The sequence below is a fragment of the Camelus bactrianus genome, chromosome 26 (genome assembly GCF_048773025.1).
Source record: "Camelus bactrianus isolate YW-2024 breed Bactrian camel chromosome 26, ASM4877302v1, whole genome shotgun sequence".
NCBI lineage: Eukaryota > Metazoa > Chordata > Mammalia > Artiodactyla > Camelidae > Camelus > Camelus bactrianus.
The window spans coordinates 29823259-29839825 of record NC_133564.1 but is presented as its reverse complement, the minus strand read 5'-3'; the positions used below and the strand labels follow the sequence as shown (position 1 = coordinate 29839825).

General features: G+C 37.4%; 1 protein-coding gene across 4 annotated transcripts in view; it reads left to right on the top strand.

The window, feature by feature from the left end:
- NSD3 (nuclear receptor binding SET domain protein 3) overlaps positions 1-16567 on the top strand; it is a 92108-nt gene that overhangs the window by 50095 nt on the left and 25446 nt on the right. For 3 of the 4 annotated variants that reach the window (XM_010946244.3, XM_045509932.2, XM_045509926.2), the window contains exons 7-13: positions 360-486; positions 4221-4321; positions 6438-6483; positions 9438-9568; positions 9955-10083; positions 10667-10793; positions 16004-16201. In XM_010946244.3, the coding sequence (XP_010944546.1) occupies positions 360-486; positions 4221-4321; positions 6438-6483; positions 9438-9568; positions 9955-10083; positions 10667-10793; positions 16004-16201 (859 nt within the window). Of the gene's footprint in view, positions 1-359; positions 487-4220; positions 4322-6437; positions 6484-7380; positions 8654-9437; positions 9569-9954; positions 10084-10666; positions 10794-16003; positions 16202-16567 lie in introns of those variants that run through there. The other variant, XM_045509943.2, reaches the window with a different exon arrangement.

The window sequence follows — 16567 nt, the reverse complement described above, 5'->3', positions numbered from 1 at the left end:
TACCAAGTGAAAATGGCTTGAGTTCTCTACTGTGATGTGGGTAAAGGGAGAGACTGTTCAGACCAGAAAGTATTTTGGTTTTGGCAGAAGATTCGGTGATACAGGTTCATTTTTTAGTGATACTCATCTTCTGGATTTAGCAAATAGTTTTTTTTCCCCCGCATAATCTTACTGTACATTTTAGAATACATCCTGATGACTTAATAAAATTGTTCTGATAATGGCTAAGATAATACATTAACTGCAATCAAAGACCCTATAAAATTCAAGCACATTATGATCATCTTAAGCTGTCTTTATAAGCCAATGATGTCATTTACCTGGTAATCACCTATTTTTTAATTTGGCTTATTTTGAAGGGAATTGGTAACAAAACGGAAATAAGTGTCAGGGGACAAGACAGACTTATAATTTCTACACCAAACCAGAGAAATGAAAAGGCAACTCAGAGTATGTCATCTCCGGAAGCAGCATCTGGTCCTGCAGGTGGGTGTGACAGAAGAGGACCTCGATCCACTTGAGAGGCCTTGGTTCTGTTCTGCTGTCACATGGCAGCTATGTTCCTAAGAAACCTTTAGTTATCAAAATCAAATTATATTTAAAAAATCATACTATAAAAGCAATTATTTCAATGGGAAAGGATGGTTTAGGAGCTAGAGAACTTTATTCATAGTAACAATAACAGTTATTTTTCCTACAGGAATTTCAATAATAGGAGGGTTCTATAGTGAAAAGAATATAGTTGTAAAATCTGTGCATATGTGAGTAGATGTACCATCTGACAACCTCTCTCATGAGAATGACACCTTTACTTCTCCAGCACTGTTAACACCCTTGCCGTTTCCTCCTTTACCCGCTCTCGGTCGCAGGTTAGTGGATGTCCACGCTCTTTCTGTTGTTCTGAGGTGTGCTGTGTTGGGGGCTGAAGGGCCCCGGGCCTAACTCCTTTTATAATCTTCCCTGCTTAACAGATACCATGAATTGAAATCAAGCTAAATTATCCTTGCTTAAAGGAGAAATGCCTGTATTCAGTAAGACTGTGCCTTTGGAAGAGGTAAAAGTCATCTTTATGAAGAGACTGACTTGCCGAGGACCTTACAGCTCCACTGAGTGGAGGGTTTGGCTTGACATGACAGTGTTACTGCGGCACACAGCCATCAAGAAGAGAGATATCACCTAGCTTGGTCATTCGAAATCTTAGGAGAAAGGAGTGTGTTTCACTTTGTTCTTTAAAAAGATTTTTTGGAATCTAAGAAGTGACCAAATGTATTTATTTCCTAGAAAGATTAAAATCTTAAGACCTGAGGTGGTAATCTTGAATCAGAAGTAAGTGAGCCAAACCTGTAACTGAGTGGCGCTAAGGGGTAGATATTTTTGTACGGGAAATTTTGAGTAAAATTCTTATTATTATAAAAGCTAAATGAAAACAGTCATTATTCAGGAAAGAACTTGGGCTAGCTTTCTTAAAAAAAAAAAAAAAAAAGCGTTGGGGGCTGCAAGACCATCAGAGGTGGTGGCAGAGGACATGGGGCATCTGTTGGACAGGGCACATTAAGCAGAATGCCTTGATCATAAAGTGAGCTGGAAAAGGAAGCTCCATTAAAGTAAGGAGGGAGAGCAGAGGGTGGAGCTCAGCATGCGCAAGGGCCTGGATGCAATCCCCAGTACCTCCATTAAAATAAATGAATGAGTAAACTTAATTACCTCCCCCTCCCAAAATAAATAAGATTCTTACAACACATTAAAAAAATTTTTTTTAATAAGGAGGGAGTAGCAAAGTCCAGAACCAGATTTGACTTGTATCATTTCAGAATACTACATGAGAAGTGAAGTTACAATGTTGAAGCAATGAATAATGAATTAGAAGACTTTGCATTAATTAGCTGTAATTGAAAATGTTTGCTCCCTTCCCTGACTACTGAAAGGATCTTTTGGCCTCAGCTCTCCATAGTTAGGTCTGTCAGTTTTGTCATCTTTCTTTACCCCAAGCTGTTAGTAATTTGTCTGACTGTAAGTGTGAGACTAGGAGGATCATTATTTAAACGTCTCCATTCTTCCAGCTAGGGAGAAAGGAAATTCCTCGCATAATGTTAGATTGCTCTTAAATAGTATACCTTTACTTTTAATGGAGCTTGTTTTTTTCTTCCACTCAGCTCCTGAGCATTTTATTTTTATGTTTGTCTTTGCATTTCAAGATATAAGTTCTGCTATGAATTTTCTTCTTTTCCTTTTTTTTTTAAAAGTGAAAGCAAAAGATTATAATTCTTATATCTGGAAAATGCCCAGTTTCTTCCTTAGACAGGCACATGTAATTAGACTGTAAATTAATGTTGGGGCCTCAGTTCAGGAATGAGCGCTCTAAAGCTTTAACCTCGGTTTAAGTTTTGTTACTAGTTGTAGTTGACAAGCATATTTTGTCTTTTTAAATGACCATTTTGCTCCTTGTGAAAATAACTTCAGTAGCTGAAAATTCAGAAAAGAGACCTGATCTCCCTTCAGAAACCAATTGCACCATCATCTCCACGGGTGTTAACTACTTATGGAGAGTTCTTGAGCCTTCTCAGTGCATTTAAGGGACTACAGAAAGTGTGTGGCACTGCTCCATTTCTGTGGTTTGAAGAACTGTATTTGCATTTATGCCAGATTTCTAAACTAGTTTCCGAATCCAGAGATGCTCACTTCCCCTCTCTTAGAACGTAACACAATACTTTTCAGTGGTTTCAAATGTAGTAGAATTTATGTGTTCTTTGGGTAGTTTTCAGAATAATTTTAAGGAGTCACATTGCCTTAATTTCTTTAGCAGATCAGATATCATTTGTGCTTGATGGAACAGTTACATTGTCTCATCCTCAAAACAAGTCAAGTTTGTTTTTTTGTTTGTTTTAAGCAGTTATGTTTTCATTTTCCTCTTTCCTTATAGGTACTTGAATATTGACTATACTAAAATATGACTGTCTGGAATACACAAGTGTCTGTGAGGGTGGGAGGTCTGTTGCCTTAGTAAATTTTTATCAGTGTGAGAATAAAGGACACCTTCGTTTTGTGACTTCTCTGCTGGAAATTAATTAACCACAGCTCAGAAACAGTACATTATTATTAAACAACCTACTCCTTCCCCCCTCCCGCAAAAGTACTGGGAGCCTCCTTTGTTTTGGCTTTGAACAAACGTGAGGGAAGCCATTTACACATAGACAATAACAGCGAAACCAGAAAATACACAGGGGATGTGGAAGGAAGGCTTTATGGAGGTAGCTTCTGCAAGGTGGTTTTTGTCTAGGAAGGATCATTTAGGTGGTCTAGGCGCTGGAAAGCTGGGAACAGCTGCACTGAAGGTATCATTCCTCCTCAGGGCCACAGAATGAAATCATTCCTGACAGTATTCTTTCACGTTGTGGCCTTTGGTGCAAGTTTTATCCTTTCCTAGATGGGGTCCATGTGAGTTTTCTGTTTACTGTCAAAAATTTTTACTGTTTAAAAATCTTCATACTTTCTTTTTTTTCACCATTTAACATTAAAAAGCTTGATGATGTGTTTCAACTAGTTTTCCATGAGTAATTATTTCTAAAGTGCATCAAGTCCCTTGATAGTCAAATTACGGTTTTGGTCATATTTTTGTGCCTTTTCTATTTTTTTACTTTTTGGTTGTTAATAACACAACAGCAAAACTTCTATAAGTGCACCCAGCACTGTAAGCATTTTACGTATAGAATTAATTGATCTGTTAAAATGCAAAATATGTAGTCCTGATTGAATTTGGAACCATTAATTCCCAGTGTGAACTGAGAATAAAATCATTTTCAACCATTGCCTCAATCCCTTCAGTTATAGTTACCTAAATGTGTTTATCTGCTTTAAAACTAAACCATGTCTGCTATTTCAGTTTGACTTTATAATTTTAAAAAAATCAATCCTTCTTCATCTGTATAGCGTCATCTTTATGTCCTAGTCTCAACCCATCAGCCTTTACAATTTGATTTGTACAGTTTTTTTATGTACTCCCAAGTGTTTAATAGTTTTTTTTAATGATTTATAATTAAAAGACCAAAAGTAATGAGGGGATTTGGTCAAATCTTTCTTACTTAAATGTCAAGGCATCCTCAAATGAGTTGTCTTGTTTTTACATTCCCCTTTTATTTCAGACTTGTAAGTAGGGGCACTAGGACCAGCGATCACCAGCTACCCCATCAAATGAGTTTTTGTTTGTTTAAATTATCTTCTAGGCTCAGCAGAAAAGAAGCAACAAAGAAGATCAATTAGAACTCGTTCTGAATCAGAAAAATCCACTGAGGTTGTGCCAAAGAAGAAGATCAAAAAGGAGCAGGTTGGCTTCCTACATGTAGAGAGTTAAAACATTGTATTTGTAAATGTGGCTCATATTGGTCTCTTAAAAGAAAAGAAGCTTCCCCTACACAGGGTTTCCTTTCTGGACTATCTAGTGATTCTGTCCTGGTGAACCCCAGTGCCCAGTCCTAATACCGCCATCCCTGTGATTCTGCTTCAGGCATTTTCACAGAAAGCGGTCAGGCTTCGGGAGATGCTAAGCCAGTGGTACAAGACTTTTAAAGAATTCCTCACATTTATTTTGAACTTTCTGTTGTGAGCAAAATGATTTCATGTTTTCATGATTTTTATTTGGAACCACCAGTGAGTTCCTTTTTAAAAATTTTTAATTTTTGGTTTAAGCTGCTGGTATGTATTATTTTTATTTTTTAAACACATCAAATTAATTTAACTCTAAGAGTTTTATTTAAGAAATAATCATAGATGATGTGGTTTTTCTGTTGGTGTCACATTTTTTGGAATGTTATTTTCCCAGTGGAATGGCACTCACCTGTTAATGGGTTGTCAGATACACACTAAGTAAAAAAAAAAAAAAAAAAGTATTCTAAATGAAGGGTATTAAACCTGAGTAATCAGTGTCTTCATATACATATTAACATACCTTCTCAAAGAAAATTTTGGAAATCATTACTCCTTTAAATTAAACTCAAAGTCAGAGTTTTTCTTAATTTTTTTAAAGTGAAAGAATATCCAGTTTTACAGCCCAGACAGCTACTATTAAATAAAAAGAACTCTGAAGAGTATTAATTCAATAAGCTTTATATTTTTAAAACTACTTAAGTATGGAAGAATGTGAAGTTTTCAATTTAAATTATCTCCTTCATAATTTTAATCTTCCAAACTTAAAAGGTGACATTGTGGGTGCTCTGTGGTATCATCAAGCTTGTAAAACAGTTTTCTCAGAAATATTTAACTAAAATTTAAGTAAAATACTAATTTTTCATTCATTTATCATAATTAACTTCCAAGCTTAGGAAATTATATTCCAAAAAATCTTTCTAAGCTCTTGCGAATCTGCAGTATTTCTTACCAAAATGAAGATGTGATCTTGCCAGCTGGTTCCCAAATTCAGTCTGTGACCAGTCAGTCTAAAATTAATAAGCATAAGGACAAATTGTTAATGCCACTGTGTTTATAGTTAGTAGTAGAACAATACCAGTGATTGTTTAGAAGATTTTATATTTGTATTACTAATTGTGTCTTAAAAAAGCACTTCTGTTGTATGTTTTTTTACCTGTTGTAAAAAAAATTTTTTTTTAAATTTTAAAAAGCTTAGAACAATCCTTAAATATTTACAATATGTGTTTCAACATCAACATTCATATTTCACCACAACTCAAAGAAACATAAAGTTCAGTTCATTGCTTAAACAGGAAGCATCCTCCAAACAGCATCCTTTCTTTAATTCCAGTGGTTCAGTCCTCAGAGTACCACGCGTTTTCCATACACATTGGCAGAATAACTTCTGATCTCGCTCTCCTAATGTAGGATCAAGACACTGTTCATAAGACACTCGAGAAAGTGCTTTTGCAATATCACAAACTTACTTTCTTAAGTTTGTAGTAGCAGCAAAATTATTGAGCTTCCAGCTGTATGGAGCCCTGTAGCACTCTCTACAGAGAGGGTCCTGATTCCCAGCAACTTAGATGTGAGTGCAGGCGCGGAAAGGCCTTAAAGTGGTGTGAGTTACATTAACCTGAGTATCATAGTAAGTAAAAATTTATCCTAACGTCTTTGGGGCGGTAGGGGTTTATAGCAGCATTGGGGCTGGTTGCAGAAACAACCCCTCTTCTGCCCTCCCGACTCTGAGGAAAGCATTCTCGGTCTCTTCACATACGAGGAATGGTGGGAGAGGTCTTGGCTAGAGAGCGTGTGGCTGTGTGTTGTCACTTGGCATTCAGCACAGGCAGCTAGGATTTAAACCCTCCCTGACCCTGAGACAGAGAACTTTACCCAGAAAATGGGGCCGAGTCCAGATTTCAGATACATTAATCACTCATCATCACTTAGATTGATGGAAGTATTATTTTTTTCCTCTGTTAATGAAGTGAAAAATAAGAATTCCTTATTAATGGTATATTTTTCTCCCCAAACAGGTTGAAACAGTTCCTCAGGCTACAGTGAAGACTGGATTACAAAAAGGTGAGTTCTTACGTTGTTGCTCTACATTTCCTTGATTAAAACCAATTTTAAAGAATTATTTGTACTTCATGTATTTTTGTTTGTCTCTGTAAATCATTGCTGTTGCTCTTCAGTCGATAATTTGTGTGAAATTGAAGTATTCCCCTGTGTTTGTGTGTGTGTGAGCGTGCGCGCGTGTGTCTTCTAGAGTTGATCTTATTCTGTGCCTCCGTGTGAAAAGTCTTATTTGTTTTGGTAAATTGGAGAACACCACGTAGACTTGATACTGTTTCCAACTTTTCTCCATAAGATTCTGGGGTTTCACTGGTTTATAAACTAGGGATGTGACGAATCCACTTTTTTTGGTATTCGAGTGAATACCGAATAGTAGCTATTAATGTTTGTCAAACATGGACTATGACAAATCAGACAAGACAACCTGATTGAAAAAAAACCTTGCCACGTTTATTTTTACAGTGCTGTAAAATCTTTTTTTGTAAATTAAAATGATTCATAGCATATTTATGGCCATTATTAGATGACCTTATGCAAAGTCTAATTGCGATATGCACAAAGTTTAAGAAAGCTTAAACTTATATCTGTATTTTCTGTGTGCAATTTGACTACAGTACAAACTCCATAGCATGATTCGTGCGTTTTTGGTGAGATCAGACTGTATTTAATACCCTGTAGTTTACTCTGGGCAAATTGCATTATTTAAAAAAAAAAAAAAAAAAAAAAACACCAGCCTCTCTGCATTCTCGGGGAGAAGTCTGCAGCGATGGTCTCCGTGGAGATCCTCAGCAGAACTGAACAGCCTCTCGGAGGGAACACTGCTTGGCGGAGCTCCAAGAAAAGACATCGCGATCGCTGCGAGATTAGGAGGCCTGATTGCGTTGTGTTTCCACCATTCCACAGGGTCGGCGGACCGGGGAGTGCAGGGCTCTGTCAGATTCAGTGACAGCTCCGTCTCCGCAGCGATTGAGGAAACTGTGGACTGAGATTCCTGTACAATTTCATCCCAGAATCTCCAGACTTGTAGTCTCCATGCAAGATTTCTTTGTCGGCGGCTCGATAAAACAGTTCCTTTGTTTTCAATTTTGATTTTGCCAATCATCATTATTGGCACTTTCCTGCCTGGTTTCTTCTTCAAGACTCTGAACGATTGCTTTAACATTCAAATGATTTTTTTTTTTTTTGGTCTGAGCTGGATGGGTACAGCTTAAATCATGGGTCCAGCCTAAAAACCACCGTTTAACTTACACTGATCAATTTCAACATGGACTGTTTTTTGTTTTTTGTTTTTTGTTTTTCAATAAAGCATCATTAATGCACATCTGCAGGGTTTTGCCAAACAGCCCAAACTGTATACATTACAATCATTAAAAGCTCTTATTTTTTTTTAAAAAAAAAAATATTAGTGCCGTTATCATGGAGAACAGCATGGCGGCTGTCTTTGGCAGTCTGTCGTCTTTCTAGCATTTTCAGAAACTCATCGGAAATGGCGGTACCTGTGTTTCCCTTCGAAAGCCTCTCAGTACAGCACTCCTGTTCCTCTGTTAAAACTCCTTGTTAATCCAGTGATCTTTTAGGCCAAGGAAACATTTTGTGGTGGTGTTCTGGGTCCATACACCAGCAATGAAGGAGATAGATTTGTGTACTTGTGTTTTTTTTTTTTTAAATCAGCGTTCACACGGGCAGGCACCCTCATTTATAGATGTCAGGAAACACTGAGTGAAAACCTTGTAGCGTGGGATGTGGTAACGAGGTTCCAGAATCTGAGCGGTCTAAAGAGGCCCGCAGCCTCCGGCACAGACCGGGGCCACACGCCACGTGCTGCGCGCGCTCAGCCCTGCGGATCTTCATGGCCTCGGGAGACCTGTTCCTCCATGGTCTCTTCTGGACTGCACACTTCCACCATAGCTTGCTGGGCTGATCTAGATGTCTGTTTGTTGTATGGAAATTTTGGGGGCAAAAAAAACATCCAAAACACAAACTGTGGGTTGAAATATTAACCGTCTCCTTGGTTCCTTGGTGTTCACCGTGCCCGACCTGCACATACCATCGCGGCTGTTCTGTGTAGCCTCTACCGCATTAGCCCAAGAGATTGTTGCTTTGTAACTTTTTGCACTATTGTTTTGGCTGGATTTGTATTACACACAGTTTTAAAAAAAAAAAAAATTCCACACTATTCTCTGCCTTTTTTTTTTTTTTTTCATATTTATTCCTTCCCGAACCAATTCCACGTAGTGGCCTCTCATCCAGCTCTTCGTGATTTGGCTGCACTCGAACGTTGATTGTCTGTTTACAGCCCTCAGCACTGTGCCTCCTTAAATGGCATGACGTATGTAGCTGTACCGCAGCACTTGTAATGGTCACAGTAAATGCCCTTCACCAAGGAAGTCTCAGATGAACAATTGCGAACATCCAGAATCTGTTTGGGGGGCAATAATCAACTGAATGGCAAAATTCGGGGGAAAATGGCACTATCCGTGTACGAATCGAATACAAATCAAAGATTTGTCACATCCCTAATAAAAACAAGATGGAGGTGTCTCTGCGACCATATTTGTAAGCTACACAGTGTGTTGGGTTTTATGTCTTCCCCCTCCAAATTGAATGGTTCTCTGGATCGCTCCAAATCGTATCAGCTGTCCTGCAGTTTTGATAGAATTGGTTTTTAGGTTGGAACTTGGGCTCTATGGCCTGAAAATAGCTTTAGCGCAGGAGCACTGAATTCAATGTTTTAACAGAGCGGTTTGTAAATTAAATCATTACTCATCTTCAGGAAGGTCAGAAGCTTACGAAGTTTTGACTTGTGACTTCAGTTGTTGCAAAGAGAGCCGTGCTTTTTTTTTTTTCCACACTACAGATGAGTTTGGGGAAAGAAAATATTCTCCCACACATACACACAAAATTGAAAACAACAAACTTTAAGCACTATTTTAGGATTAATTTCGGTGTGTTGTGTTAAGGTGCCAGCGAGATTTCAGATTCCTGTAAACCCCTAAAGAAAAGGAGCCGCGCCTCAACGGACGTAGAAATGGCTAGCTCAGCGTACAGAGACACGTCCGACTCCGACTCCAGGGGACTGAGCGACCTGCAGGTAAGCATGGCCCAGGGTCTGGGCGCAGTGCTGTCCAGCTTTGCAAAACCAATAACCAAGCAATGCTTTGCCTGACTTATTTGGGGAGAGCAAGGAATTAAAAAACAAACAAACAAACTCATAGTAAAGAAATCATTTTGGTTATTTTGTGACTTATGGCTCTTTTAATTTTGCTGATCTCTTACCTAACAGAAGCATAGTGTTTTAATTTTAACAGTTTCTCTCAAAACACCAGACATCTGGTACCCAGGGGTCTTAGAAAGAAAGAAAACAAGAGAATGTACAGTGGTTTATTTGAGCTAGTCTTGCACTGGGATTTTCCTAGCACCTAGTTTTGATGAAATTTTTTGTTTTTCTTAAAAAGGTGTTGTTTTTTTTCCACGTAGGTAGGCTTTGGAAAGCAAGCTGATAGCCCTTCCGCTACCGCAGATGCAGATGCTTCTGATGTGCAGTCCGTGGATTCAAGTTTGTCCAGAAGAGGCACTGGGATGAGTAAGAAGGACGCTGTGTGTCAGGTAGGCACGGGACCTGTCCTGCTGCTCAAAAGAATTGCTAGACTATTCTGCCTCGTGTTGGAGAGGGCAGTGTCTTTCTAAATCATCAGATTCCTTTAAAGTCACAGATCTAAAAGCCATTTCTGTCTCTTTTCTTCCCTGAGTTGAAATTCTTATTATCTACATGCGAGTGCCAGTCTTCATTGTGATGCTGTTATTAATTGGAAGGGAATGGAAGATGGCTGATTTCAAAAACACTTTCTTAAATTGAAGTTGGTGTTACCTTTTTTAATGTATATTGACTCTTTTTTGAAAAATACCACTTTGCCCTGTGAAGAAGTTAAAGTATGCAGATTCCAAAGAAAGAGTAATAAAAGATCAAATATGGCTTTTAAATTTTATACATATTGCACCTAGAAATAGTTATCCGGTTATCCAGGGACCAGCAACATCAGCATTGTCTTATTAGAAATGCAGACTCTTGGGCTCCACCCCGATCTCCTGCATCAGAAACCATGGACCCTGTGAAAAGTGTCTTAACAGGCCCTCCAGTGGTCCTGTGCCTGCTCAAGTTTGAGAACCACTGTTTTTTGCTCTGTTACAGATCTGTGAAAGCTCTGGTGACTCTCTGGTTCCTTGTGAGGGAGAGTGCTGCAAACATTTTCACCTGGAGTGCCTGGGGTTGACATCACTCCCTGATGGAAAGTTCGTCTGCATCGAATGTAAAACTGGTGAGCTTCCGCGGGGAGGGAGGCTCATGCAATGAATGCCCTCATCTCCCAGGACGTCTCCGTCTCTTACCACCTTGACGCAGCTCTTCTCTCCTCTCCCAGAGCTGTTTCAACGAGTTGAGACCATGTGATGAGGCTTTCTAAGATCAGAAGAGTAGTCAGCAATATTGCTGTCAGATTTCTTCCTGCCAGTGCCTTTACCGTAAAATCTATCAAATCATGGAGATACATTTGTGTTTCATTTAAAGAGCTTACAAAGTATGTAGAGTGAATTATTTTTCAGATGGGTTTGAAATTTTTGTGGTTAATAAACTGGTTTAAAACCCTTTGACTTTAATAGACTGGAATACGTGTCCATCACAGACTATAAGCATGGTGATCATATTTTTAATGGAAAGGTGGAGCTACTGAAAATTGTTTTTAAAACATGGGGGTTTTGGAGTCACCATTTATATCTTATCCCCCCATATAAAGATTGCCACCTATCAAAATAATTTACAGAGAAAGAAATAGGCAAGTTTATATTTCTTCTCTGTGTCACCATGATTCTAGTTAAAAGTCATAGAAAGCAGGAAATAGAACTGTTTAACCTGTAACAGTAAATCAAGGGAAAAGTCAACTGGAGGTGGCGTGGTAGTGCTCCTAGGAACCGTGTGTGTTTTTGTGTTTTGGTTTTGCTGTGAGGAACTGTGAGCCGGTTGGGTATCAGGTATTTATGATGCTCTGACCTTACCTTTGACAGCTCATTATTCTCCTACTTCCTTCCCCCCTTGATTTGGATTCTCCTATTTATTTTAGACTCTTTTATTTGTATGCCTCCAAAAAATCATTTGTACATTCTGAATTCCATTATTATTATTATTATTATTTTTACTGAACACTTACTAAATGCCAGGTATGTTTAGTACTAAGCATTTTATCTTCTCACCTCATTTGGTCCTCATAATATTGAGACAGATACTATTATTTCCATTTTACAGAGTGTGAAACTGAGAATTAGAGAGTTTGTATTCCAGCTTTGCTCAGAGTCACAAAGAGCAGATGATGAAACTGGTTTAGGCCCAGGAGGCAGAGCCTGACCCCAGAGTCCTCACTCTTTACCACTGCCTTCTACCACCTTGACTAGTAGGATGGAGATCATATATCATATATCCCCTCTTTCACACACACACACACACACACACACACACACACACACACACACACACACACACACCTATGTACCCTGGCAAAAATCAAGCTTATAGAAGCTGCTTTAAACATATAATTTATCTTTTTCCCTATGTAAAATATCACTTATGACATTTAGACCCTGCAGAAAAACTTTTGAACAATTTGTCAACTGTTAGTCTCAAAGTCAAATGATGTGCACATTGTTTTATTTGGTCTTCAGAATAAGTTTTGAATGTGCAAACATGGAGTGGCATGTACTCCTGTCCCCCCATGTCCCCTACTGTTCCCTTTTTCTAAAGCCCTGTCACTCAGTCATTGATGTAGCCTACCTGGCCTCATTAAGCACTCAGATTTGCAGCCTGTGGCTTAAATTGCTGGTAGGAAGGACCATGTATCTCAATATTAAAATGCTCTTAGGGCTTCTATCCTAAGTCTAGAACTCTGCCAACAAAGGTTAAAGATAATCTAATTTGGTACACATTTATTAGGAAATTTAATAGGGAAATTTGCTTTAAAAACAATTAAGTAAACAAAGTTCCCTTCTAATTTAAAAATTTACTACAAAGCTACAGTAATTAAAACAGTGTGGTACTGATGTAAAGACCATATAAACATATAAACCAATAGAATAGAATAGGGAGCCCAGAAATAAACTCACAGATACAGTCAAATGATTTTTTAACAAGGGTGCAAATACTGTTCAATGAGAAAAGGATAGTCTTTTCAATAAATAGTGCTGGGAAAATTGGATCCACATGCAAAAGAATCCTTACCATATACAAAACACCATATATAAAAATTAATTCAAAATGGATCAAAGACCAAAACACAAGAGCTAAAACTATAAAACTCTGAGAAGAAAATACCAAAAAAAAAAAAAAAAAAAAACCCCAAATAACCCAATTCAAAATTGAGCAAAGGACTTATATATAGACAGTTCTCCAAAGAAAATACACAAATGGCCAATAAGACGTGTAAAGATGTTCATTAGTAATCAGGGAAATGCAAATCAAAACCACAGAAGTAATTGTTTTTTAAATTGCTTTTGATTTATTTATTATCACATGAAAATCAGTTTGGTATCAACTTGGTACACTGCCAACATGTTAGGAGTGAAAACTCAGATTCTTCAAACCATTGTTTAAGGTCATTTAGGAAGTTTTTTTGTTTGTTTATCAAAAGATAAATACTTTTCATGTAAAAAGTATTAGAGGATACTTATACTATCACTTTCTATTGTTTAGGACATGTGATTTCTGGGGAGAAGGCATTTTCACTCTCCCTTTTGAATAAAATGTGTATCAGGCAATAAAAGGACGTCCTAGTGAGGAGGGACGGTGGTAGAAGCGTTCACATGCTAGAGCTCTGAACGTTAGTCTTCCGGGGGGGGGTATAGCTCAGCTCTCTGTTAATGCTACTGTATTGCTACTTAACAGCAGTTTTCAGTTCTATAAAACTTACTTTGATCATTATGCAAGTGAAAGCCTATTTTATTTTTACGTAGAGCAGTGCATACATTAGGTGAGGTCAAACCTCTTAACCTTCAAAATAATTTACTTCTAATATTTTAGATTTCTGAAAGTTATTTTAAAAACAATGCTATTGTTTTCATATCTACCTATGTGTTAAAATATAATTTGAAATTACATATATGCAACAGAAGAACAATTAAAAAAAACCCACTAATTTGTTTTATTTCTATAACAAAGCAGCCCCAAAAAATTGAGCACCAGAGTTAAAAGTGCTAATTTTAAAAGATTTTTATAATTTAGCCAGCCAATTTGTAAAGGTTAGGTACTTCCAAAACCAAATCTAACCTTTTGTAAAACAATCAAAACAAAAAAATATTCCTTGTATTTTTTTCCTTTAGAATTTTTATAGCATTATAAGAAAAATTGGCAAAAGACTTGAACACTTCCCAAAAGATGACACCCAAATGGCCAGTAAATAGTCACTTATAATTTCCATATGTAACACAGACACAAAATGAAAATGCTAATCTTATTTAAAAGGCAGATAATTACAGCTTTCAGTTGTTTGCAGTTACAGTGCTTCAGTCAACATCCTTTTACACGGACAATTCTTCCCTAAGGAAGACAGCAGGAAGCAGAATTTCTAGGCTGCAGAAAGAGAATGTCTCCTCTTAGTTTAATGGATGCGGCCCTGTGGCCTTCATAAGGTAGCTCCTTCTAACTTAGAGTCCAACCAGCAGTATGTAGCAGTGCCTGTTTCCCCACACCCTGATCAACAGTTGGTATTATCTAACTCTTTAAGTTTTGTTCCACTTGATGTATTTTTTGAGATGTTACTTGTTTTAATTAGCAGTTATCTGATTACCAGTGAAGTTGAGCATTTGCCATGTGTTTATCGGCTGTTTTCCTGCTTTCTGTAGATTGCCAGTTATCCCCTTTGCCCACTTTCATATCAGACCGTTTCTGTATTGATTCGTAGTTCTTTATAAGTCTTGTTATTTTTGCTTATGTATGTTGCCTGTTTTCTCCATATGTGAATTTTTCCCCATGATTCTGCTTTATTTTGTATTGATCGATTAAAGTATAGTTGATTTACAATATTATGTTAGTTTCAGATGTACAACATAATTCAAAATTTTTATAGATTGTACTCATTTTAAAGTTATTATAAAATATTAGCTATATTCCCTCTGTTGTAAAGTATGTCCTTGTATCTTATCTGTTTTACACCTAATCGTTTGTACCTCTTAATCCTCTGCCCCTATCTTGCCCCTTCCCCACCCCATCCCCACTGGTAACCATTAGTTTGTTCTCTATACTTGTGGGTCTGTTTTGTTACATTCATTTGTTTGTTTTGTTTTTTAACAAAACATAATCCTTTGTCATTTTGTTGCATTTATTTTTCTACATCTGTTTGTCCTTTACTTGTTCGTTCTTTTTTTTTCTGTTCTATTCTAATTGGCATTATTTCTTCCTTTAAATGCTTGGCAGGTTGACCAGTGGAGTCATCTAGGCTTAAAAAGGTTTCTTTGTTGGAAGGTTTCTAATTATAGTTTCAATTTCTTTAATAGTTTATAGAACTATTCATATTTTCTATTTATTTTTGTGCCAGTGTTGGTAAGTTCTGTTTTTCTAGGAATCTGTTCATTCATCTAAAATTTCAGATTTATTGGCAAAAATATAGCGATATCTTTTTATTATTTTTTTAACACTTGTAGGATTTGTAGTGATGTACCATTTTTCACTTCTGGTACTGTTAGTTTTGCTGCTTTTTCTCCCCTTTTTTATTAGTCACTGTTGCCAGGGATATCAGTTTTATTAACCTATTTCAAGGAACCAGCTTTTGATTTTGTTAGTCCTCCCTAATGTGTATTGATTTCACTTCCTTCTTGAAGAGTGTGCGTTCACTGGATGTAGACTTCTGGCTTGGTGACAGTTCTCTTTCAGTCCTTTGAGGTAGCATCCCCTTGTTTTCTGGCTTCCATCTTTCTCTTTCAGTCAGCTCTCAGTCCTGCTTCTTTGAAGGTAATTGTTGTCTGTTCTGTGGGTAATCTTAATATCTTCTTGTCCTTGACTTTCTACAGTTTGCATAAGATGTCTAGCTGTAACTTTCTATATTTTTATTAAGATTGTGAGTTTTTATTTTATGTATGTTTTACAAAAGGAAATTGTGATTATCTAATGGGATCTGTGTTTTCTTTGCTAATTTTTTTATTCTGTGTTGAGAAGACCCTGCCACTCTCAGCTCCCAGGTGTTGAAAGATTCTGTTTTGGGTTTTCTATGGAATTAATTTTAGTATAAAGTGAGAAGTGGAAGTCTAAATTGTTTTTAGTGCTTTATCTCCAAATTGATTATCAATTATTATAGCAAATCAATTATTCTAGCAAATTTTATTAAGTCACGGTTTAACTATTTTCTCTCCCTTTTTTTGTATATTAAAATCTTACACATAGTAGTAGAATCCCTTTTGGGGGTAGCTCTTTGATGTCAGTAGCTGCTTCTATTTAAAAGGAATACGCATTAATCAGGCTTTATATAATCTGTGTTCCTCACCAATACTCCAGGACAGCACCCATGTTTTTCATGTAAAGTGTCTGGTACAGATGTGAAGCGCTGCTCCGTTGGTGCTTGTGGGAAATTTTACCATGAAGCCTGTGTCCGCAAATTCCCCACTGCCATCTTTGAATCAAAAGGATTCCGCTGTCCCCAGCACTGCTGCTCTGCCTGCTCCATGGAGAAAGATATCCACAAAGCAAGTAAAGGTAAAACAGAGCTAAGGGAGGGGATGGAGCTTTTTTTTTTAAGTTTAGTAGCCAATCATAAGCACATTATCTAAAGAACATCAGGCATTCTCCCTCTGTAACTAATACAGCTCAGCCACAACGGATGATATGATGAGCGGAGACTAGGTTCTAATTCAGACCATGAGAAGAAAATTCCATGTGTTCAAAATTATCCTTGAAAACTCCTTAAACAGGTGCCATATTGGAGACCACCACCTCCTCAGCCCAGGAGCAGACGGATTTTCTTCTGATCTCTAGACGAACACTGCATTTAGGGGCCGCACAGCGTAAGAAAGGCCGAGCAAGTGAAGAAAGACATTTTTATTCTGCTATAACCAGCATCAC